We start from the raw sequence: 25,580 nt of genomic DNA on the forward strand, positions 1-25,580 counted from the left end.
ACGGATGATACAGCAGCTTTATAAGAACAAATGGAACCCTCCTCGAGCTCACTCTGTTTTTAAAGGATTGTAACCTCCTCTGCTCTTGCATAGTCAATATTTAAAACCGCTCTCTTTGTTCAGGGTTTGTCCCAAGTCATTTCAAGCAAACCTGGACCCATCTCCTAGAGCAGTGGTTCTCAACCTTTTTTCAGTGATGTTCCCCCTGTGAAATACTTTCTTTAGCCAAGTACCCCCTAACCAGCGCAAAGCATTTTTGGTTGAAAAAAAGATGTAATACTAAGCGCTCTGCCATCACTGTCTCATTTATTAAACTGTCAACACTGACGATTGCATTGTTGCATTAAATTCAGTTTATGAACTTACACTTATATTTTATTGAATATTTATTAAATAACAATTTTTAAAGGATTTTTGAATGGATGCTAATTTTAAATATATTTTTTAAAAATCTCACGTACCCCCTGGAGTGCCTTCACGTACCCCCCCAGGGGTACACGTACCCCCATTTGAGAACCACTGTCCTAGAGGACTCATCAGAAGCAGATCAGACGTGATTGATACTGGACAAACTCACAGTAAGGAAACACAAGGAAATTATATTATCTCAATACTTGGGTTATTTATCATTTATTTTATTTTATTTGTTTAGACCTACTTATCTGGCATTTTACCTTTTTTAATTAATTGAGAATCATAAAAACATGGCATAGAAAATCTCCTAACATAGTATGTTGTGAAAAAATAATACAGTATATTGTAATGTCAAAGTAGTATTTCATGGAAAAACATGAAAAATGTCATCATAGTATGCAATTAAAAATACTGATTATAGTATGTCATAAACCGTCAAAAAAGGCATAGTATAATAAACCTAAAAGTCTCAAAAGAGATTAAAAAAAAAAGGTTGAAGTGTAACAGATCATTTAAAAAGCCATGTATGGTATGACAGAAGATTTAGGGCTGCAATGCAACTTCCATTGTTAGTTAATTAATTATTTGCTTATTTTAAAGATTAATCACCTGGTCTGGAAAATGCCAAAAATAGTGGAACTTTCCATCCCAGTAAAATATATAGAATAGTATACTAAACAATATCAGATTATAAAATATATTTTTTGTGATTATTATTTTTTACGGAAGCAGCATTTACATTGTTAAAGACATTGGAGTGTTCCTTTCCACACATTTTTAATATTAGGTGATACAGATAATTGCATATAATTCATATTTCATATTGAGAAAGGTCCTGGTTTTAGAGGCTGTTTCTAACACCTCTTTTAAACCAACAATTCAGTAAATACTGTCTGATACAAATCTCAAGTTAAAAATGGATTCAGTTCACACAGCATTCAATCGATGTGTGAGCCTACTTCACATCACTAGATGGGGCTCTTCTTCTGTTTTACAAAAGGCAGAAAAACTGGACAGAAGATGAATTCACTTGGACTGACTGTTGCGTAGACTCACAACAAGTTGTAGGATGGGTCACTGCTTTGTTAACATCTCAGCTCCAGGGCATTTCTCTGTTCCTCTACAACATTTAAGTGAACATGATTGGTGTTATATAAAAGTAGGGCTGATATCCCATGACTTTGCGGATGTGATGTCATAAATGGGGGCGGACAAACGTCAAATAGGAAGTACTCCTTGTGAAGCCCTATGGTGAAGCCCTATGGTGAAGCCCACTCAAAGGCAAATGACGATGGATTTAGACAAAATGAATGTTGAGCATATACAATTGTTACAAATATATCAATGTAGCCTACTTGATTTTCATTAAATGATGTGTTTGATGTGCATCAAATTATGCAATAACATTGTGACAATGTGCTAAATGTATTTTTTTATTCAAGCAATCTCTAGTTATCCCACTTTAGGACGTTTCTAAAGTGGGACTGCATGTTTTCTCTAAAGTGGGAAAGTCATATAGAATTCCCATGATTTTTGTTTTATGTCTTTAGTTGTAATGCAACAACTGCATTTGTTTTGTGATCAAAATCAAAAGCTTGTTTGTTATTACCGTTGCGGCCTGAACTCTGCTTACTTGTCAGCTCTATGTTTGTAATAAGATCTGAAAATCTTTTCATACCAAATTGACTTTTGATTTCTTTACTTAAAATAAAAAAAATTGTCAAAGTGCAGGTTTTTACAGCATCAAATATCCAAAAGGCTCGATTTTAAGATCTTATAACCAAGTCTTTTGACAAAATGTCGTTGAAGATGATTATTTCAGTAAAATGTAACTCTAAAATGATCATATAGTGCCTAAGCTTAGCACCACAGAAGTAAAAATACTCACGTTTTAATAGGCCTAGCCTATTTAAAAAGACTAGCTGTTCAGACAGGCTATTAAGTCCCTCGCATCACATATTGGCTAAAAATATATTCATGAACACATTAAACAATGATTTTGACTTTTAAAAAAAAACCCACCAGAACAAATTTGGTTAGTGTGCGCTTTCTTATGCCGATCCAATCATCGCGAGGCACCTTTTTTTCTCTCTGATCTTCACACGGCGGCGCCCCATATATTCAAAAGGCCATGGCCTAATTGATTTTTATTTTCATTCAATATTCCCCTGGAGCTTGCTTTCTTGTCAGCTCCCTGGAACCAAACTTTTAAAAGGAGAAGAAGAAAAAAACTCGTCTTCTCACTCCGCAGGGAAGCACAAAAGTCTGCAGAGAGGGCCCGAAAAGAAGCTCCTCTTTGAGACTACCGAAAGGTCAAAATAATAAATGTAGACTCAATTGAGGCTCTCCACACGGATAAAGGGGGCAAAACGTTACATTTTGGCAGTGCAGACCCTCATAGCGTGATAAACTCATTTAAAGCAGCCGGAATAAAGAGAGAGCAGCATGGGTCCAGAGAGGGAGAAAGGGGCTTTCAGGCCAGCAGACAGGCCTGGCTCCTGCAAGGGCCCTTTTCTCCACTTCTGAAACCTCCCTTCCCTCTCATATTCTTAGACTGCACTGCCTCTGTGCCACTCAGTCATGGTGACTTTAACATTATTTATTTTTTACATCCAAATTTTTTCATTGATCTATGCATAGCCTATCCCAACGTGAGCCTACGCCTAAATTTATTCTATGATTTGCATAAATCAAAGCAAAGTCGGTCAAAAACTGTTTTCGAATAAAGAAAACGTCTACAAATATATTTATCATTTTTCATACGTTACAATAAACGTGTAAAGAGTGAGCCACTGAGGGGCGAACGCTGAAAACTTGTTTAGGACACGTGCTATAAATAAACTATGTCCAGTGTGCTATCTTTGTAATGGCGATCCATTTATTCACCATTTGACATTTGCTCACCATGGCATTATAGCAACAATGTCTAAGCTCTGTTTCCATTCAGGATCCAAGCCAGTCTCTCGGGCCAAAATGTTAACACGGTTAATAAATGTTTGATACTGTGCGCTCACCTGATTTGCATCACCTGGAGCTTACCTATACATGCACTTCCTGAATCGATGCTCCACCCTGTGTTAAATGTCAGAACTGCATGTACATTTGCTATATGTTGTATTTAAGGAAAAAATAAAACGAACAAAAAGATGGACCCAACAAAAGTAAATAGTCCAATAAAAGCACAGCTAAATGTGATATGGGCTGAATCCTTCCTGCAAAATAAGCATAAAAGACATAATATTTTAGAGTGTAGCATTACACATAGAACATCTCAAGGCCTGTAGATGAAGCAAAAATGCATTTTAGGTCTTGTCTGAAATGCAGAAATATTATGAACATAAGGCTAATATTTACAGATTAAAACCAGCAGTAAAGTAGGCTTCCAACGTGGATCTCCTGTTTATTATTAATAGCAGCTGTATAAGGATTGTAAATTCAGTATTGGCCATAAAACCACAAGGCTTCTCAATGCTCAATGCTGTGACTTGATTTTTATGAAAGCCATTTTTATAAGCAGATCTCCTGCTTTTTACTTTTTTTCAGAACCTGCGGTCATGGAAAGAACTCCTCAGCACTTTTCTGCCATCCAGCTGAGAGTCTCACAGATGAAACAGGCAGGGTGGATTTTATCTGACAAATATTTTCATTATCTCACATTCTTGGCACCAGGGGCCGTGTCAGAATAACACGTTCACCGGTGTCTGCTTTAAATTATGCCCACCCAAGGGTGTCAGAATCAACATTGAGCGAAAGTAAACCAATAGTGCAGTTTGTCGGACTTATGACACAACGCTGTTTTATAGTGTGATATAGATGTACTTCCAAAATTACATAACTTATAGTTAGTTGCAAAAGAGACTTTACATTTTTGGAAATAATTGATTGAATACATAACATAAATAAAAGCCATATTTCAGATATGTACAAACTGAAAAGCTAATGTATTTATTTATGTTAAAAAAGGGATTGCATACTGACAACGATGTTTGAGTGATGATTTAAGCCAAGGAATCTAACCAAAAGAACATTGTACAATTCCCAAACTGACAATAAGAAACAAACAAAGAAAAAAATGCATACGTTACTAACATGCCAGAGGGGCAACTGCAGAAGACAAGAAACATTGACAGAATACAAAAAAGGAAATAAATAATTAAAAGAAAAAGTAAATATCCAAGTCACAAATAACATACATAGTTCATGGACAATGCATGCCATTACAGTTTTTATGGCCTTTTGTTTGTACAGTATTTAATAGTTTTTATGTACTGTTCAGAATCTTTATAAATAGCTTTTACCACTATATAAAATCATGTTATTTAGAGGACCTCTCAATTGCTGGGAATACTATTATATTTAGCCAACTGGCAGATGACACAGTTTTATTCTTGGAAAATTATTTTTTCAAAAGGCTGTCTGAATTTAAGAAGATATTTGCCTTAAAAGTCGTGATTTAACCTCTACTAATGATAAACTAATCAGATAAATCATTCAGGCGTCTTTGTAACCAAATAACCGGAAGTACAAACATGCTATGCGGCTCGCTTTTCTTACCTAAACGAACCCGGAAGTGAGGGGGAGCGATTGCTCTCTCTTCGCTGCTTTGCCAGTTTCTATCTTCTCTGTGGGGTCCAGCATGGTCGTCCTGAAGGGAATCCCCTCAGTGTTATCTCCTGAGCTGCTGTATGCTCTCGCTAAAATGGGCCACGGGGATGAACTGGGTATGATCTGTGCATGTGTTATTTAATTACATACATAAAAGCATGGGTAGCCTCTCTCGTTGTCTGTGCTAACAGTGTTAGCCTATAAAGTGTGTGTAGTTACTGGAGGACAGAAGGCTAATCCAAGTTTAAGTCAACACCAGTTTAAAGAGCGACAGAGCTGGACTCACACCATTAACAACCTGTAGACTGGTTTATTCAGTCATCCTCTGAGGGGTGTGCTTCTCTTTTTTTTTTTTTCAGTTCTTGCTGATGCAAATTTTCCAGCATCTTCCATTTGTGCTTGTGGCCCAAAAGAGATAAGAGCTGATGGTATGTCAATACATATTTTTGTAAATACAAATATTGGCGAGTGTATGTATTTATAACTTCCTCTATTCTTTATGTAGGTTTGGGAATCCCACAACTTTTGGAGGCAATTTTGAAGCTGTTGCCCCTGGACACCTATGTCCCTTCTCCGGTACAGGACCAATGAATCTTAAGTTAAAACCACTGATTGATAAGTACATTTTTTCTACTTTTGTTGTCTTGGATTTGATGTCTTTCAATACATTTGTTGAATCTGTGCTAATGTGCTTCCAAAGGCTGCAGTCATGGATCTGGTAGACAGTGACAAACAGAGATGTTTAGCTGTCCCTGTGTGGGACACCTACACACAGCTCCTCGGTCAGGCTGGGTCTGAGGTAAAAGGGCATATTCACCTAATGATTAATGACCTCAGTAAATAACACAAAGTAACCTCGTGTTTATTTGGTTTTTTTAACCTTTGTGTGTTGATTTCTGCTTACATATAGTCTCCTCTTGAGAGGGTGGAGAGGTTTGCTTTCTATGAGCGAGCCAAGAAAGCCTACGCTGTTGTGGCAACAGGGTGTGTATTTTTTATGCCTTCATGTGATTATTGTAAATGAAAGTTTCAATCTGCATCTGTAAAATCAGTACAAAAGCATGTGTCACTTTATAAAAGTTAAGTTTCACCAGCTTGATGACTGAATTGCCCTTGTGTTTAACTTGATTCAATCTGTGAGTTTCTGAACAAATGAGATGTAGGCAGCGATTCAAAAGTCTGGAACCAGGCTATTTTTTTTCCCACAAATAACATTTGAATTATTGGAGATTAGGATTCGCACAACAAATGCTTTAAAATATCCACTAAAGACTCATTATTGCAAGTATGTCTTTAAAGCTACAGCTGATATTGTTTCCTCTGCTCTGTACAGTGAAACAGCTCTGTATGGTAATCTGATACTGAAGAAAGGGGTCATCCCTGCTGAGCTGCTACAGTGACACACAAACTATTAAAGTAATGATGATGTAATAGTTTCAGTCCGAAGTGAGTTTTTTTTCTAGTGAAAATCTGGAGAAGGTGAATATTTTTGCATAAAACCTATTTCAATTTTTGTTCAGTTTACAGTTCAAAACAAAGTTTGTTCTTGTTAATGTGTGATTATTACTGTAAAATATGATCAGATTGATCGCCAGTTTACATGTAGCAGAAATTATTTTGTATTTTTGTAACTATTGTCTGTTTTGGACATGCATTCCAATAAATAAAACACATGAAGTCTTTGATTTATGTGTTAAAGCATTTTTATCAACAGATTTATGTGTTTATTCTTGTTGAAGACAGTTACATGAAATCAAATGACACTTCTGATTTATTTACCTGTGTATCAGCTATGTGTCTGATCTGAAATAATAGGAATCTACACAGGATGAGTTATTGAAGGATCATTGGTGGTAGAGATCGTCCAGATCTTCCTCTGGTTCGCTGTGCTTCCTCTGAAATGGTAAATAAACAGGAGCGCCAGCTTTAGCATCATCTTGGTGAGTGTTGAGCTTCAGGGGATCTTTGTGGTACAGGTCATCCATGTCCTCCTCGGGCTGAAGGTGAACTCTGACCTCACTTTCACCCATGACCTCACGGCTCAGCAGCTCCATCTGCACAGGTGAACCCTGGTCGTCATGGTGATACAGCTCGTCCTCATCCTTCTCCGGTTCAGAGTGTGCAACACGAACCTCTGCACCAGCGATGTATCCAGACATTAGTGGAGCCAGATATACATCCAGCTCCTCCCTCGCTTTGTTGTAGACTTCATCCCAGTCCTGCTCAGGCTCGTCTGGGTCCACCATACTGAAACCAGGGTGGTCGACGTCGTCTTTATCCTCCTCTGGTTGCTGATGGTTCTTCATGTTGGCATATTCCTGCCAGGGTTCTGTCCGGATGTCAGCAGCGGGGAGGGCATCCAGGCTTTGGATTTGACCATTGAGGAGATCAACCATTGAAGGATGGTACAGCTCATCCATGTCTTCTTCTGCCTTCAGGGGCTTTTTGTCCTCTCCACCGGCTGTCATACTCTTCCGAATCATCATGCGAGGGTCGATGTCATATTGAGTCTCATCCATGTCCTCAGGAGGCTCCACCTCCACTCCCCAGGACATCCTTCCTTTGTCATCTAAGGACCTGAGACAAATAAATACATAAACACACACACACACAAAGTCTGCATATCCTCAATCCAAGAGACGATTCCTCTTTATAGATTTAGTTCAAGGAAATTACAACTTACACAACCGTATCCTGGAACGCTTCATCTGTGTGTTTATTCTGAGAAAAGAGCACAAATATTACATGAGTGATGTCCAAAACACAGACATGCTTGTCATTTTAAATTCATCAGGAATAATGTATTATACGATTTGTAGCTGTAGAGTCTACAGTATAATAATGTGGAAAGCCAGTATTTATATACATACCCAGGATTTATATGGCTTTGCACTGATGCCAAATATCAGATAAACACAGACTATTAGAGAAAACCTAAAAAGTGAAGAGACTCTGGATTAAAGCCCAGATTTCAAGACTGTGACATTACACAACAGATCGTGGTCCATTCAAAGAAACAAACTATGCACTCTATACACTGTAACACATTAAAACCAGGTTAACAATCAGAGTCAGAAACCCTTTGAAGAGATCTGTAGTTTTCTTACCTGAACATGTTGACGGCTTTCAGCTCAATGCTTTGGGATATGAACAAGTGATTTTCCCTTTACCTTCTGTGAAAGTGAAGGACCAAAGTTCCACCAATAAACAATTATATTTTCTTGACCTTTGTATACAGCGTCAGCTGTTTACAACTAAGTTCCTCATTGTGTCATCAAGTCTAAAAAGTTTTCACTGTATATATCTGTCTTGAACAAGATCATTGTCACTTCTGGTTTAGTTCACCCTTGTTATTTTACTGTGACTAAAAGGTAACTCGTGTCTGATTTCTGGCCTGCAGAGACTAGATTACAGAATTCTATACTGTTGTAATAGATTTAACCAATCTTACAACTACATTAATCTTCCTCGTCAGCAATCATTGATCACAATGTTATAACGCCCCATAGCCTTAAAGCTGAGGTTGAGATATTTTATCATTAAACAAACTTTATCTTGCAGTAATAGTTTCTCCAATCACGTTAATAAGGTTGTCCAGATAACCTGCGCTCAATGTAACTACAGTGCAAATACAAAGTCACTCTTTGTCTCTGTACTAGATGTTTGCCATTTGGCCCTTTATTTAGCATTTATATTTTAGCAGTACATGACCATTTAATAAATAGTTAATAACCCACTATAATGTATAATACCAATTATAACTTAACCTAACCAGACATATTTTAAATTATTAGAATTGTGTTTCACTATATCCTCATCATTATCATTTTATACAAAGGACGAGTTACAGTTGTGGACGAACACATAAATAAACGCACATTTTTATGCACACACTAACGGGTCAATTGTTTATTCAGAAGAAGGGACGGCATGCATAAAAAGTATATTATTTATAGTTGTATCAAAAGTCAAGTCATGTACATATGCAATATTAACAAGAAGCAGCAATGCACATACTCCCCATGCTTGGTTTACTTTCACAGGAACCTTCTCAGACAGACTTCCTGCTGCGTACAGCTTCAATCATTTAAGATGACTAATTACCCTTCACACACACTCCCACTGTAGGAGAACAGTTTGAAGGCAGATGATCGGTCTGTGATCTATGTGTCAGCCACAACGCTTACTGAGGCAACTGTTGAGAATGTGTCCATTTTAATCCACGGCCATGCCACGATCCTATCTCACCGTGTCAGAAAAAAAAAGCTCATGGACTGATGCACGGAAAAAGAATTACAACTTACTTTATGAATCAATTTTTATGATTTGTGGTCAAAACAGAAAACGTTGAGACCATGTTAAACATCTGTAAGATGCATTACACAGCCATAAACACATTTAAACTAATCTTACATAACATATACACCCTGAAAGAATGTGATTTCATTTTCAGTTCAGTGTTTTAGCATCTGGCAGTCCCTCCATCTGCCGTGATGCAGCTCATGTTAGAGTTTACTTTTGAAGAGACCGTTATAATGATGAGAACTCTTCATTGTTCTCTTTTCTGTGTTCATAAAACAGTAGGAGAGTCATTAAGTTAACATATGGGTTAATAATGTTTCATGACAACAGGATTCAGCATATACACACACCCACACACACACACACACACACACACACACACACACACACACACACACACACACACACACACACACACACACACACACACACACACACACACACACTAAAACACACACACACTGTACAGTAGAACAGACAGACACACTACACACTTCCTGCCCTGTGTAAGGGATGGCTCCACTGCGTCTGCTGATTATCTGCCCTCTCTATCAGATCCATATGTACAAGTCCAATGTTACCCCTCGACTAGCCCCACTCCCAGGTCACTCAGTGATCTACTGTCTTCTACTGAAAACAATGCTCCCTGAGCAGGCAAATGCTAGACATCTTTAAGAAAGTAGTAGTAGAATAGGGACAAAAATTGACCACTGTTTGATTCTGCTTTTAGTACACATGTCCACATATTGTAAGACATTTTTGGCTTGTTTATTTATTTCTTTAAAATTAGACTGCCTTCATGAAGATAATCATTAAACGATTGCTGACAGGTTCATACCAGTGACAAACATACTGGACACTGGCTGTTAAATAGACATTGAGGAGTACGATGTGAGCCATTAAGGAAATGCTTTGTCGGTTTCCAAGAAACCACAACTCTGGGAGAAGACATCCCGCTACTCCAGGTCTTGAAAGTGAGGTTTGATGGATAAAGTGTGCTATAGCTTCTACCAAGTCACCCCCCTGTGTCCCACACACATCAGTGAAATAGCTTTCATGTGAAAGCCAGAGGCCCGTCAGCTACCAGCCCAGATTAACCACAGGACTCTGCTCCCTGAACTTCTGATGGCCTCACAGGCTTACAGGAAAACAAGCTCATCTGTGGTTGGCGCTGCGGCTCAGAGGAACCCTCCATCAGACAAAATGTGTCTCGGACACTTCACCAAGGTGATGAAGTGTCGTAGAGTTTAAACGTCGTAGTGCAACAAGTAGAAAAGTTAGGAGAGTTTGTTTTCAGAGCAACTCAAGGAGCAGAATGAATGCAAATGGGGGGGAGTTAAATAATGCATTCAGAGGCATTTTTAATTATTTTAAAATTGAAGCATTTAAAAGAAATGGTAGTTTTTCTTTTTCAAATTATTTTTGTTTTTGCACACATCACACCAATGGAATATGACTTCTTAATGAGTGAAATAAAAGTTGCTTTTAGACAGTTTTTTTCTTTGGACAGAGCCAGGCTAGCTGTTTCCCCTGTTTATTTATGCTAAGCTAAGCGGCTACTGGCACAGCAGAACTGTGACCATACAGATATGACGGTGATAGCGATGTTCTTATCTAACTCACGGCAAGAGGAGGAGGTGTATTTCACAAAATGTCAGACCTATGTACCTTTTTTATTTTCACTTACACTTGATTCTAGGCTCAAAGACATTTTATATCAACATGGATGTTTATCATTTTTCCTAGTGTATACACTAAAAACCAAATACATTTATATGTTATTGTATCCCCATTGGATGAAGTGACATGGCCCATGTGTCAGGATAAGTTTGTATTCTTGGCGGAGGAGAACTTTATATAGTGTAATTCTCAGCTTCTCTTAATACTCTCCTACTAATTGCCTGAAGGTAATTTAATCTTCATATGTGGTTTGTGCAGATTTATGCCTTGACACCTCTAGAAGCAATCAGAGGCTTAGTTTGATGTGCCAAGTGCATGAGCAAATATGTTTCCCCTCCTCCTTTCACACTACAAAGTGCATTCTTCTGCTTGTGTCCTGCTATTGGTTAGATGTGTGTGCTGGTGCAATGTTTGAACACATATGTATCATGTGAATGGCAAGCCTTTTGGAAAATGAGAGGCCACCAATAAAGACCAGAACGAGTGGGAGTTGTCATCAGGTAATGATCGCTGCCAATAAACTGTAAAACACACACAGAGTCACACGATGTTATTGCACGAAATGTGAGGAGTGAGCCAAGAATAAATTGCCTGTCTGTAAGCTATTTAAATGCAGCATTTAGTCGTGATTTACGCCCGTAAACATGCGTCAAATGCTGCAGCTTGCAGCTATTTATGGGGGAAACCGCCAAACTGAATGTTCCCATTTTAAAAGGAACAATCTTGGCTTTGTATTGATTCAAGATTCGCTATAGAATTGAATATGACAGCAAACAACTATTGTCTATGTAAAGATATAACAGAGTAACGTCTACCTGAGCAGAGATTGAAGTAACTCTCCCTCTGTGTGTGTTGTTATCAAACCTCTATGTGCTTTATTGACACAGCCAGGCCGTCCACACAAGCTTTTAGTGCATGATAGTGCATGTGAGCTGCCCTACTGGTTAGGTCATGCACTGGTCTCATACGGCTGTAACAGCTGATAAACCAACCCTCAGGTTCCCCCTCTGGTAAACACTGTAAGCTCTGGTGCTGTTCAATTCAATTCAATTCAGTTTATTTTGTATAGCCCAGAATCACAAATTACAAATTTGCCTCAGAGGGCTTTACAATCTGTGCACATGCGACATCCTCTGTCCTTCCCTCACATCAGCACAGGAAAAACTCCCCTAAAAAACCCCTTTAACAGGGAGAAAAAAGGAAGAAACCTATGGGAGAACGACAGAGGAGGGATCCTTCTCCCAGGATGGACAGAATGCAATAGATGTCATGTGTACAGAATGAACAGCATAACAGAGATACAACACATTCAATGTATATGACATAAATGATTCATATAATAAGACTACTTATAATAAAAGCAGCAATTATTACAGTAGAATTATAGTTATGAAAATAGGGATAGTAATGTGATTAATAATAATAATCGAAGTAGCAGTGGGTGTCAGTCGGCTCACAGCAGGAGGCACGACTACGGTCCAGGTACCACAACGATTCATGGAAACCTGCAGAACGAGAAAGCAAAAGGGCTTCAGGGTGGAAGTAAAGCTAAAATGCTTAATGGTACAGGTAATAGTAATAGTAATGTGACTAGTAATAATAATGGTGGTAGCAGTCGGTGTCAGCAGGGCCGTAGCAGGATGCACGTCCACGGTCCAGGTACAGCCACGATTTATAGAAGCCTGCGAAGTGAGAAAGCACAAAGACTCCAGGGTACAAGCAAGTCAATAAGCGTAATAGTACAGGCAATAATAATAGTAATGTGACTAATAATGATAGTGGTAGTAGTAGTGGGTGTCAGCAGGGCCTCAGTAGGTGGCACGATGACAGTCCAAATATAACCCCGATTCCTGGGAACCTGCGAGGCGAGAAAGCACAAGAACTCCGGGGAAGAAGCAAAATCAGTAATGTGCATAAATAGGAGATTAATACATAAAGATGGAGGGAGAGAAGAGGAGAGAGGAGCTCAGCGTATCCTAGGTAGTCCTGTTAACACTGTTAGCGCTTTAGCATCGTTAGCTGCTAGCTGCCGGCTCAGCTGTTGCCATGTTGAAAGCTGTTGAGAGGCAATATGATCTAAATTTTGAATTTAGCACCTGTAATGCTGTGCTTTTTCTGCCTCACAGCTGTTGCATGAGGTGAAAGCGTATGTATGAGTATGAATGCATGTCTGTGCAGTAGCCTACCACTTACTTACAAACATGCACAATGTGTAGTCAGATACTAAAGATTAATATCCACTGAGGACAGCACCGTCTTCAAATTGTAACTTTAATTGCAGGATCTGATGTCTTGGCTCTTTCTCAAAACCAATAACAGCTTATTACTGCTAAGACTGTGAGTAATGCAACCATCATGTTTATACTTGACTTAAAGAGGAGTCTTTATCAAGGGATCTCTACAGGTAACGAACAAATAGAAAACAATCAGCTAAGACATCAGGCTCCACGCTAAACCTCAACACACACTGTATCTCTGTTTGAAATCAGATAATGAACATACTGACAGTAAGGTCACCTTCCAACGCTATAACAATCATCAGCACCAAAACCTCATCATCACCGTCATTACTAACAGTAAATCCCTTAAGGGACATCCCGGAGCGCAGAGCTATATTTGAGGCTAACCACCCCTCTGTCTTTACTCACAGTCTTCCGTCATGTTCCCACCACACTCACAACATTTAGGAAGGCTGGGGTTTTCTAAATTACTAAAATTAACTCAATGATCTACAATTAACTTAATTGATGCTTCACCAAGACCCATTAAACACACATTAGACATCTCACGGTGGAGTTTAACCGCACCAATTACAGGGCTGGGGGAAAGACCTCCATGGAAGAGCGGAGGCGAACATGAAGTGCTGTGATGACGGTCTGGTGAACAAGGGAGCTGTCAGACTTATGAAGTGGCTGAAGGAAGAATTAGTGAGCCATCTGCTCAACAGTTGCATGAGACACCTCACCTTTTGACGCTGTCTTTAAAATGTTTTGGTGCTGATGCTTAATCGAATGCCCCCTCAATGTATGAACAGGAGGGATTTTAGGGGGGCAAAATGAGGGGAGTAATGAGCCAGTCAGTCTGGGGCCCAGAGCCACCTGGCTATCTGGCTCCACAGGTAATGCCTGAGACAGATTTCCAGCGACAATAGCTCTGATGAAAGCTGAGGTAGACGAGGGGAGGTCGACCAGGACCTGCACAGCTACACAGGAGACGGACGGATAGAGGAACTCTCCCCTCTGTCTGTTATGTAACTGATGACAGAAGATTCGGAGGTTCTTTGTCTGTCTGAGAGGAGACACAGAGGAATATGGGTGACCTTTGTGTCCAGGGCAGCTAATCTGAAAAAAAACCAGATCTGGGTATCTGTGTGAAAGATGGCCATTAGTGACGCTAGCTGTTAAAGCTGATACAGAGCCATTACATTGCTTTGACAGTGTCAATCATGGAAATATTATATTATAGACACTGTAATGAGAGGGAAAGCTCAGGTGGTCCCTCTCTCTCTCTCTCTCTCTCTCTCTCTCTCTCTCTCTCTCTCTCTCTCTCTCTCTCACACACTCTCTCTCACACACACACACACACACACACACACACACACAAACACGCCGCCTTAATCACATCCCTCTTAAACTCATGTGGGAGCTGTTAAAGTAAGTGTAATGGCTATTTACTGTGTTTTGGACGCTTCTCATTAAACACATTTTCCACCCGAGGAGAACTAATGTTTTGGAAAACTCTTTAAATGAAACACACATCTTGCCAACACTTGGCACATGGGTCTCATTAATTAGGATATCTGCCTCCTACAGGATAAACAAAAGAATTGCAGAGTCATGCCTACTAACATGCACTCATAGATATAGCTGCTTTATTTGCTGTTCATTTTTCTTCCCTGAACTTCAAACCTGCCATAACAGATTTTTTCCACTTTGGGGGCAGCTAAAACAAACTGTAAACACAACACTGAGATATTATCATAATTTGATAAGGCGAACTTGTAAGTAGATAGTTTCCAACACATCCAGCAAATACATATATACCAATATTATCAAACTTCTGAAGTAGGAGGCCTTGGGGGTGTGGTACATCAAATAAGACAAAAAGAGAAACTTATCCGGCCCCCTCCCCTCCTTTGCCTCAACTTTTCCCCCTCCTGCTCCAGCCACTGAATGCCGCCTCACTGGAGTCCACAGCGGCCCTGGCTGCCAGCTGGAGTACCCCTAACCTTTAACCTCTGACCCCGAGCTCCACTGAATTCATCATCGATGCACTCAGCGGGGAGCACATCCTGTGAAACAGTGTCATGACGACAGAAAGGCGCGACATTGAGTACAGGTGTTACAGATGTTCTTTGCTGCCCCTTCCCTTGATATTCACAGCTTATTGTATCCATAAGATCATAGAAATCCTCTCAGTGTTGCTCTGAATTTGTCTGTGTCTGAATTTGCGTGTCACAGTCCCATCTGTCCCGATGCTCCTGGGCTAAAGTGAGGATCCTGCTGTTCCTTGATGGAAAGCTGCCTGCTACAAAGAGATCCAGTTACAAGAGTGCCACGCTTTCATCCTTATTAAAGAAACATGTGCTCCCTTTGCTCAGTTATGTCTGCAGATGAAACTTTTTAGTCTCCTCTCTGCTTTTTTTTCTCAATACAGATAGAAACGATCTGTTGACAGAACCCTCATCTTTTCAGGATCATACTCTCCTTTGCGATGAGAAATAACAAGCTCAGTACATGTATGTAAAGATTAATAGGTTTTGTTTGTATCTCAGTGATTTACGCCTCATTTTTGTGCATCCTCATACTTCAAATATACAATGGTTTCTTTGTTACACAGTCAAAGGATAATTGCAGACTCCCTGGTGACGAAGAATGTCAAACCCCACTGACTGACGCAACAAATAAAATTATTACTTATTCTTTGGTCTTTATCTTTTATCAAAAACTAATTGGAGCACTGCTTCCAGGGCTTTTCTCATATACAGACTTGGCTTTACAGCAACGCTGTTTTCCAACATAGAGAAACCAATTCGTCCTTAAATCATGACTACTCAAAAAATCGTAGTATCTAATTTAGGTTTTCCAGCACTTTATGATTGGCGTGTCATCATGTAATGCATCCTTCATCAATTGTAGCTACTACAACATCCTCCATTCATGCCAGATTACAAAGTTGCTTATTACACATCTTTCAATGCAACGTAGACTATCCTCGGCACAGTCAGAAGATGTGAGTCAGACTTCTGAATCGACTGCACTAACAGACTTTCATTTGAGGAGGATGACTGTCCCTAAGTGTCCATCTTTGTTAGTTTGTAGCTTCCGTGCGGCCACTGAGCTCCCTGACCTCCTCTCCCAGACCCTGCTTTGTTCCCACGCTGTGCCCTCTGGAAAGTCTGGCTCCAACCTTTCCAAACCATAATTACATACCTGCAGAACGCAGACAACAGGGGAGTAAAGACAGACACAGCATGAAAGGGAAAGGGCTCACCACCACTGATATCTGATAACTTGCTGCCACTTAGTCTGTGCTGTATGTAATTTGTGTTAAAGGACAGCAATAAAAATAAGTCTTTTGAATGCATTACTTATTGGTTTTCTGTCAAACTCAAGTTTAATAAGAAATGTTAATTCCTCCAAATCCCACCAGCTCAACGCATAAAATAGGGCACCAGTGTCACACTGTTACATACAGTTTGTCTCCAGTGATAAGATTAATGCTTTTAGACATATCTATATAAGGTAAAGAACAACTACAGATACTGATCAGTCAAACAGTTCAGTGATGGAAATTGAGCGGAAGTAGAAGTAAAAGCAGACGTCATACAAGGAGAAACACTGCGGTGTTGTTTTTTTACAGTTCTTTTGTACGATTTAGATATATTTTTGATAATGAGAATTGTGGAAGGTAAACTAAACTGTGATGATGAATATCTACAATTGAATTATAAGGCTCATTTTAATTTATTCAGTTCCTCATATTATTTGTGCACTGCCGAAATAAAACTCCCAGCCTTGGTGGAAGGGATTTTTGGTTTATAAATTCTCACTGGGCTGATGGTCAGTGACTCATTGACCTAATCACTGTTTGATTAACTGTTTGGACATCTATTAACAAGCTCTTATATAGTATATTGTATTGACAACAAGGCATAACATGAAGAAATAAATAATCTTTCAGAATGTGAGGGTTGTTTCTTTTCACATTTTATTCAGCAGCAGGTTTGAGAGAAGAGAATATTGATTGTTAAGCTCTGATTGAAAGCTGAATACCACCGCTTGGTGGAAGACATAAAGTCTGTAAATCATGTTTGATCTGTTCTCCCTTGGTCTCTTCATCAATAGAAAAGAAATGTGAACAAATGGAGAAAGTCAGAGATAAGGTACTCAAACAAAGTGTTGAGAGGTGTACAAACAGACATGAGTTAATAGTTGCAGACATACTGGCTTATACAGGAACACAGTAGGAGCTTTTTTTGCTGTTCATATGAGCAAAAGTTACAACTGTGTATTCTCAATTATACAAACAAAGCACACCTGTATTGCATTGGACTGTTCACATGTCAGAGACATGTCACATGTCAGAGACACAAAGAGGTTAAAGTCAACAGTCACAGCGATTTTTCTAATTAAACTACCACAATAATGACGTGTCCTCTCCAAGCAGGCCAACACAAGATGAGTGTCTAAAGAGGGGTTACCGTTACATTATGAACTTATCCCTGAAGAGAGATGCTTGCCAGAATGGGATCTTGCTAATGTCTTTAAATCACTCTCAGCTGGCCTGACTGCAGGATATACTTATTTCTTCTCAAAACCTCAGAGCAAATAGTACATGAAGCGTGGTGCATTCACGAGCATGTATGTTCTCAGAGCTTATGTTAGACTGTCTGTCATGGACTTCATTGCGTTTCCTTCAGGGCTGTGGTCACAGTCTGTCTCTGTCTCCTCAGCCCTCTGCGCTGCCATGAGAGCCCCCATTCACCACTTAACCTTTTAAAAGTGCTCAACTAACTTCAGAAGGGAAAAACTATTCCTCAAAGAAGAAGGTGTGAGAAACTTCAGATCAGCGATCATTTATTCCATATATTATGGCAACAACTGCAGTACGGTCAGCCACACAGGGATCGTTTCTAAAAAGGGTGTATTGGACATTTGAGTAACCTTTGGTGTCATGCTTGTGAAAGCAGTTTAGCAAAGAGGTAAACAGCCCGGGGCCAGCAATAACAGAGTGGAACTGATTAGAGGAGAAGAAGGAGTAGAGACAGAGAAGAGAGGAAAAATGAGACAGGGAATGATAGCATCTTCTTACCCAACTTAATTGTATTAGACAGCTAAAGGCTCAGTAATCTCTCAGACGACTGTGTGTTTAAAATCTCATGTGAAAAGTTAACAATAACAAAAATATTGCTGCAGAAACATTTCTGTATTTTTGAGCAGGGGTGGGTTATATGGATTAAAATGACAAAGATTAAAATCATCATCATTTATTTAAGATTTTGACAAAAGTATTCATAAACACATGGTCAGGATTTAACCTCATGCTCATGCTATTAAGTCACCGGAGTTTTCAGAGAACTAAATCATACAAGTTTCTGAAGAAACATTTATGTAAAACTATTCAGATTTGAGATGGGGCTGTCACTTCTTTAGATGATCAATTTCAAACAACTCAAACTAACTCTTAATGTGTTTTAATTCATTTAAATGCAATCCATGCAGACTGTTCTAAAGTACCTTGTAGCTTTGGTTGAATTGTATTTTGCTCCCCATTCATTTCTGTAAGGCAATGTGTTAGGCGTATTAGCTGCTGGGACACTAAAAGAGATTATTAAGAAAAAGTGTTTGACAAGAAGCTGTATCATTTTCAGCTTGTAGAATGCTGTTGTTAGCCCAACAGCCACAATAGCTGCCGCACTTTATTCATACAAAGCAACAATGCTTGAGTGTGTTGTACCCTGAACAATTTTTTAAAAAGTGACAAATGTTGGTACAAATTTAGCTTGCTATCATTCATTTAGACATAATGACAATGCCCTTCTGTACCACCAGCACTCCAGAGATTTCTTAGTCACATTGTTTTTTTATAAGGACACTAAAGAAAAGTAAAAACAGTTTGCGTAGGGAGCGGTATGTGACAAAATCACAAAGTAAACGTATGGACTGCTAAAGTCTCAAAGGGGTTGAAAGAAATTAGAAACCATTATGTATGGAAGAATTCACTCACAATATGATCAGTGAGACAAAAAACAATAATAGTGAATTAGCACTAAGTCCTAATTTGAAGGCAGAGATTCAGAGACCCCGTTGCCAAATTGTATTGATGTGTTTTGTTGTAGTTTGACAGGAAGTGGACATGCCAACAAAGAGAAAGAAACATTACAAACTTAGAGAAAGGATTACCCTCTCTTCCTTTCCTTCATCGCTCCTCTATATCCCCACACTTCTATATAAACCCTCCCTCATCCCCTCCCTCACCCTGTCCCTCCATTGCCAACTTTTCATATGTTAGTGAAAGCTGTTGCTAATAAAAGTTAAAATGCAAACTATTAAAAGGAGTTGAGAGGGAGCAGAGGGAGGTGCATTCTTTCCTGCCTGCACTGGAAGAGTTTTGCCGAGGCGAAAGGGAGTTCCAGTGGTCTGGGATCAGAGGGGAGGGGAGGGGAGGGGTGGAAAGAGGGGAGGTGTGGGTAGGAGCCGAGTGTCACCCCCATCACCCTGCAGGACATGGAGTATACATTTTGTTTCATCAGGTTTGGAAGACACAGCAATTTCATCAGAGATGCAGGATGACAGGACATCCCTGCTCTGCAGTGGCAGAGAGTTACAGAGGAGAAAGAACCACGCCTTCAAAAACTTTACAGGGGGAACTCATCCTCTCCTCTCTTCTCTCATCACCTCTCCTCGACATGGCTATAAGCGACACTAAAGCAGCACCCCAATAGCTCATCTCCATCTTCTCTGTGTCCGGAGAAGGCGGCCATTGTGCACCCGTTCCTCTCTCCCCAAGTCAGATTCCTATTGAGGCTCTGAAAGGGCCTTTGAGGGGCCCTGTTTTGGCTGTGCAGCTCACCTGCAGAGGGGAAACTATGGGTCTATTCTGAAGCCCAGCAGCTGCCAGGGCAGAGAGGCTGGCACCCAGTGGGAGAGAGAATAGCGGCTGCAGAGCCTTTCAATATGAAGCCACTTAGTAACAGAAGGCATGTGCCAAGCCTGCAAAGCCAGAATGAAGAGTCACCCTTTGGAGTTCACTAAATATCAGAAAAGAGAAGGACCCATCTCTTCTTTTCTCCCTCATCCGCTATGTTGTATCTTCGTCCGTCTGTTGTTTGTCTGACCTCCCTGTTTATGAAATAAGCATCTTCAGGTAGCAGGATACAGAGAACACACGGACTGCAATATAAAGAGCCTCAGTTCAGGATAATGGTGAATTAATAATTAAAAATAATAATAAAAAACTATATAAATGATGCTTTATAATGTCATTTTTGGGGGTTAAAATAGATCTACAGGTAATATGGTAGAGTTGAGAATCACATAGGCAAATGAGTGCACAACTGCTGTCAAACAGCTCCCTAGTCCATGTTTAAGAGTAGCCGCTGAACTCCTTGCCGTGCGACAGATCGAGCCGTGATACCGCTGTGAGGATCTCAGTGGCTGCAGGCATGTGAAGAAGCCTTTACCACACAAAGCCCCTTTTCTGTCAGCAGGCTAGCTCCCACACTGGCGCTAATTTACGATGCCCTCACAGCAATTTCCACAGTCAGAGAAGTTCAATTGTGTTTTCCAGCTCATTAAGCATCAGCACAACAAAGCTTTCATCTTCTCCTTCATCCACTTCATCTCCCCTCTTCTCTCCCTCCACCCGTCTTCCTCGCTTTATCCGGCTGTCCACTAATCTGCCTCTTAGCACCCAATATAAAAAAGATTAAGTATTAGGTAAAATGAGCTTCCTTATTCAAACAATTTTCTCTCTCCCTACATTTAATTCTGTTTCTTTGTGGTTCTGTGTTGTGGTGTATTTAAAGCACGGCCCCAAGGCTGAAGACTCTCTTCATACAGGCGCAGGGAGAATTTAATGGTTGTTTATTCAGGGGCCTCAGCTCTGCCCTCCCATCTCTTTCAGAGCTTCATGAGACGACTTGAAATCTTTTGTAATCTCAGAAGAATCAACTCAGCATATTTGTTCAGGTTGTCACTGTGCTGAGATCACAGGCGCACACTCACATTCTCACCGTAAACCCTAAATATATTCTAATTAAACAATCTTTTTATGTAGCTGTATCTGCATTCACATGTGATGTGACAGTTCAAGTATAGCATTTGACTATAGTTAAAGAGGTAGGCATGTGATGGCCTGAGAAATCTGTAGGGGAAAGAAAAGGGATATTCCCACTATCTAGAGCACAAAAAAGCCCCCTGAGCAAGTCATGTGACCCTAATTTGTTCCAGTTTTAACTCCTCTGTGGTCAACATTATCAGTGCCACGAGAATAACTATTGACTATAATTTATTACCATCATCGACATGCCTAGAACATCTTTTGAAGTCAGTGAGTCACAAGCTTTGAGGAAATATGTAACAGAAAAATGGACACTCTGAAACTGTGTCCTATTGCTTAAGGTCCAAAAAAGTACCTCAATAGCCATTAACTACAACTATAATGTATTATATATGACTTAAAAAACACATCATGTTATCTGAAATATCAGATGAAATGATGTTCTTGTTGTACTGTTTTTCTCTGGTGGATAATTGTATAAGCCATCTTGTACTGGTTAGGATTTAAATTTACAAAAAACTGAAGAACTTTCCAACATTTAAAGATTGTGTCATCCAATAAAAGGAGTAGTTTGACATCATGGGAAATATGTTTATTCACTTTCTTGAGATAAGATCAGAGAGTTGAGTGTTGCACTGTAAAATATGAGGCTACAGCCAGCAGATTTTAGCTTAGCTTTACATTACATATTGATTGATTGATTTACTCTGAAAACAAAATGACACGTTGTAAAAGGCAGCTGTTCTTCACTTTAAACAAACAAGCTTGCCGTTTTCCCCAGTGTCCAGTCTTCGTGCTAAGATGAACTAACAAGAAAGCTTTTAAGTCCTAATTCCCGAAGTCCAAAATGTCGAACTGCTCCACTTTGTTATTCTTTTTCTTCTTCTTTCACCGTTTGGTACAATACATGCGATAGATGGTTTGATATAGACAAAATATCTTTCACAAAGTTGGACAGCAAACCTAGCATTAATTCTTAATATTTAACATGTGCAAACTAAAACTATAACTTTTCAGACTTAGTCAACAATGTAGTCCATTTTTCAGCTCCAGGATACTTAGTGTCACATAATTTCAAAATATTGTGCCAGGATATATTGTTTAACTTTTAATCCAAAGTCTAGTTTGTTTTTTATTAACTCAAAATATATTTAACTTAGAATTAAGAAACAAGCAATTTGACTTCTCTTTTTTTTTTAAATCAACTCCCGACCAGTCATCTCCCAACAGGTGCTGCTGTGTGATTTGTCACGGTTTAAATTGTCACAGCATGTTGCAGTGCAGCTGCCATCACTTGAGTGGTTTCGGAGGAGTCAATTGTAATATTGTTGGGAAATGTTTAACCTAATTTGCAAATAGTCAATCGGCAACAGCTGTCACAAACAGCTTGACACAAATCAGTGCTCCATTCTCAGCTTCCAGTGAGCCTACACCAAACTGTGTTCAGTACCGTCTCCCAGTGTGCTGTGGTCTGACCTCATTCTGCAATTCATTCAGCGGCAAAGTGGGATACTGATGCTTTGGCAGAGACATTTGTGAGATATAACACTGTAAATGTACAGTTTGTGTCTGTGTGTGTACTGTGTACTGTATGTGTGTGTGTGGGGGGGGATACAGTAATATATAGCATGCAGTGGTAACATTCTCCTGTCATTCTTTTGACCACAGAATAGCTACTAATACTGCAAGGACATACCAGTCCTCTGCATCCCATTGTGAACCACAGGAATCCTGCTCTTATTACACTCAGAGACTTGTTCAGTAATTTACAGCTAAGCTTCTCTATATTTCAAGTCACTGCATGGGTTAGTGCTGTACTTCTGAGTGTGTGTGTGTGTGTGTGTGTGTGTGTGTGTGTGTGTGTGTGTGTGTGTGTGTGTGTGTGTGTGTGTGTGTGTGTGTGTGTGTGTGTGTGTGTGTGTGTCAGGTTTCTCCTGCTTCCATCAGTCCTGTGATGTCTCCTGCTCCTCTGCTGTCATCCCCCTCATACTCATGACGCCTACGTCTGCTATCAGACAATAAAGACCTTATGATAATTTGACTACTAGCCTCTGTTAGTGAGTAATTTTCTAACATCATCGTCGTCGTCGTTATCATCGCTGAGTGCTGGCTACCATCTGAGTTCCCCCCTGCTGTCAGCGCCGTCACTGAGCTCACCCTAACCCCTGGCTCGCTCCAGGTCCAGAGGGGGTGTCCAGTTCCCTTTGTCCCCCTCCGTAACCATACGGCTACAATACAGCAACAATATCTCTGTGTTCACCTGTTAGCACCTGGCACTGCGTACAAGACTCACTGCCGAGTCCCCCTCAGCCAACCACTCTGCTCGTCTATGTCAGACGCCATGTGGAACGCGCCTTCCTGTCACCAAACCCAATATCCTGCACACACAACACAGAGGCATAATAACCCGCTCGCTGCTTGCCTGTCAACGCTTTCCCCTGGCAGCTGAGCCATGCGAACATATAGAGGATAAATGAAAAGCACTTAACCAATCAATAACCCATCACGTAATTACAAAAGTTTCAAGCATCATCTGCCATTCGAGTCCCCTGTATGCCCTCTAAAAGGCAGATATTACTGAGATATCATGCTTACAACCAATGCTTCAAGAAGACCATCTTAGTTTATGCCGGCGTAAAAAAATACATTTGAATTAATGGCTGTAGCACACCTGTATGTAGAGTTATAATTGCCTTCACAACATTGCTGTACAAACAAGTGCAACACCATTAGACCTTCAAGGAGAGACTGTCTGAAATGATGCCACTGTATTCCCATTCCCACTTTGAGCACCACCCGAACTTGGTTGTCTTGTTATGACTCACAACACAAAAGAAAATGACTAATTATGTGCTAATGGATTATTTTGTTTGGGAATTTTTGGCTAATATTGTGTTATTTGATCCTGCCCTGCTGATACCCATGTTGGCAGTAATGAGTGAAGACAGATGTACTAGGTGGCTCAAATGTGTTGTCCAACAAACATCTGAAGGCCACACTCTGAGGTGGGGTAGAAAGTGTGCCGTCACAGAGAGAGGCATGATGTGATGCTCAAATGGGGATAGTGACGCATTTTCGGACAATCGTTCTTGAAAGGCTTCCCTGCATTTACTGTCACAAAAGGTGCCAGTAAATGTGTGAAGAATTAAACAAGAACGCTTGAGAGAGAAGTTAAAACACACACAAAATGTCGAAAAAGTGTAGAGGGTGATTCAGATGCTGTTCCACGATCAGATAAGCACTTTTGTTGAAGCACACTGATGCTTTGCTTGCTTACATTTAATAAAGTATTCTGTCAAGTTTTACTTTGTGACCCTCTGAGAAATGTCCTGAGGCTGGTTACAAGAAAGGAGAAAATATTAGTATGTTATAACGGTGAGCAGGTCGTATCAGTGACCTTTTTCCTCAGGTGAGAACTGAACTTAAGTGGGCGCGGCAAGTGGCAGCTCACATGATACAATGTGCTGATGGTGGGAAAGATGAAACAGCTAATCAAGGCTGACGTGTTGTTGCAGTACCCTTCAAGCTCAGATCAGATAAGAGGAAACATCACCGTGAATACCTCAGGCCCTCCACATCCTCTTTGGCATGACTGGCATGACTGGGCCTGAGTGAAACGGAGCTGGGGCCAAGTGTCAAGTTAAGTCAATTTTATTTGTGAGCTTGCTGTTTTAATAAGTGATCTTGACTTTATGATTTCAGTAATTAATGTAACACAGATGTCAATCATGCCAATTTATAGGTTGAGGGCTGCAAGCATGGCGCCATAGGCGCTTAATAATGAGGGTTTAACATTATAAATAATTCCCCAAATCAACAATAAGTATCATGTTAGCATGTAAGGTAGAATTAGCTTTAGCTTTGTTCATATTAAATCCTCACTGTTGACCCTTTATTCTGCCATATGACACAATTGCTGTATGATGGCAGGAAATTAATGAGTCAGAAATGTATTAATATTCCTCAAAAAATAGGTAATTATATGCAAACTAGATGAGGTTTCTAGGTGACTGAACTCAAGTCTAACTGAAATCCAAGTTATAGAGAGATAGAGCAGCTTTGATTCTTTTCAAAACACATACAGCGGGTAAAATAAGTATTGAACATGTCACCATTTTTCTCAGTAAATATATTTCTATAGGTGCTATTGACATGAAAATGTTCACCAGGTGTCGGTAACAACCCAAGTAATCCATACCTACAAAGAAAACCAAACAAATAAGTTCCGAAATTAAGTTATGTGTAATAAAATGGAATGACACAGGGAAAAAGTATTGAACACGCTTACTGAAATT

The 25,580-nt window shown here is 39.8% G+C and overlaps 2 protein-coding genes across 2 annotated transcripts; one reads left to right on the forward strand and one right to left on the reverse strand.

The window, feature by feature from the left end:
* Positions 1 to 4,985: 4,985 nt before the first annotated feature.
* fuom (fucose mutarotase) lies at positions 4,986 to 6,726 on the forward strand. Its single transcript, XM_054600395.1, has 6 exons — positions 4,986 to 5,135; positions 5,379 to 5,447; positions 5,525 to 5,595; positions 5,720 to 5,818; positions 5,930 to 6,003; positions 6,353 to 6,726. Exons 1-6 carry the CDS (start codon positions 5,051 to 5,053, stop codon positions 6,417 to 6,419), a joined length of 465 nt encoding a protein of 154 aa, XP_054456370.1. The 5' UTR covers positions 4,986 to 5,050; the 3' UTR covers positions 6,420 to 6,726.
* A 79-nt stretch (positions 6,727 to 6,805) lies between these two features.
* On the reverse strand, positions 6,806 to 8,203 carry si:ch211-217g15.3 (uncharacterized protein LOC368914 homolog). Its single transcript, XM_054600394.1, has 4 exons — positions 8,127 to 8,203; positions 7,890 to 7,953; positions 7,703 to 7,740; positions 6,806 to 7,596 (listed from the first exon to the last, which is right to left on the reverse strand). Exons 1-4 carry the CDS (start codon positions 8,132 to 8,134, stop codon positions 6,864 to 6,866), a joined length of 843 nt encoding a protein of 280 aa, XP_054456369.1. The 5' UTR covers positions 8,135 to 8,203; the 3' UTR covers positions 6,806 to 6,863.
* Positions 8,204 to 25,580: the final 17,377 nt, after the last annotated feature.

The sequence above is a fragment of the Anoplopoma fimbria genome, chromosome 6 (genome assembly GCF_027596085.1).
Source record: "Anoplopoma fimbria isolate UVic2021 breed Golden Eagle Sablefish chromosome 6, Afim_UVic_2022, whole genome shotgun sequence".
Taxonomy (NCBI): Eukaryota; Metazoa; Chordata; class Actinopteri; order Perciformes; family Anoplopomatidae; genus Anoplopoma; species Anoplopoma fimbria.

What these genes read in the sequence shown, in the direction of transcription:
- fuom (XM_054600395.1), top strand. Translation starts at nt 5,051, where the DNA reads ATGGTCGTCCTGAAGGGAATCCCCTCAGTGTTATCTCCTGAGCTGCTG. An exon ending in ACACCTATGTCCCTTCTCCG is followed by an intron (nt 5,596 to 5,719) that starts GTACAGGACCAA and finishes GTGCTTCCAAAG; the next exon opens with GCTGCAGTCATGGATCTGGT. An exon ending in TACGCTGTTGTGGCAACAGG is followed by an intron (nt 6,004 to 6,352) that starts GTGTGTATTTTT and finishes TGCTCTGTACAG; the next exon opens with TGAAACAGCTCTGTATGGTA.
- si:ch211-217g15.3 (XM_054600394.1), bottom strand. An exon ending in CAAAGCCATATAAATCCTGG is followed by an intron (nt 7,741 to 7,889) that starts GTATGTATATAA and finishes CTCTTTTCTCAG; the next exon opens with AATAAACACACAGATGAAGC. An exon ending in GCGTTCCAGGATACGGTTGT is followed by an intron (nt 7,597 to 7,702) that starts GTAAGTTGTAAT and finishes TATTTGTCTCAG; the next exon opens with GTCCTTAGATGACAAAGGAA.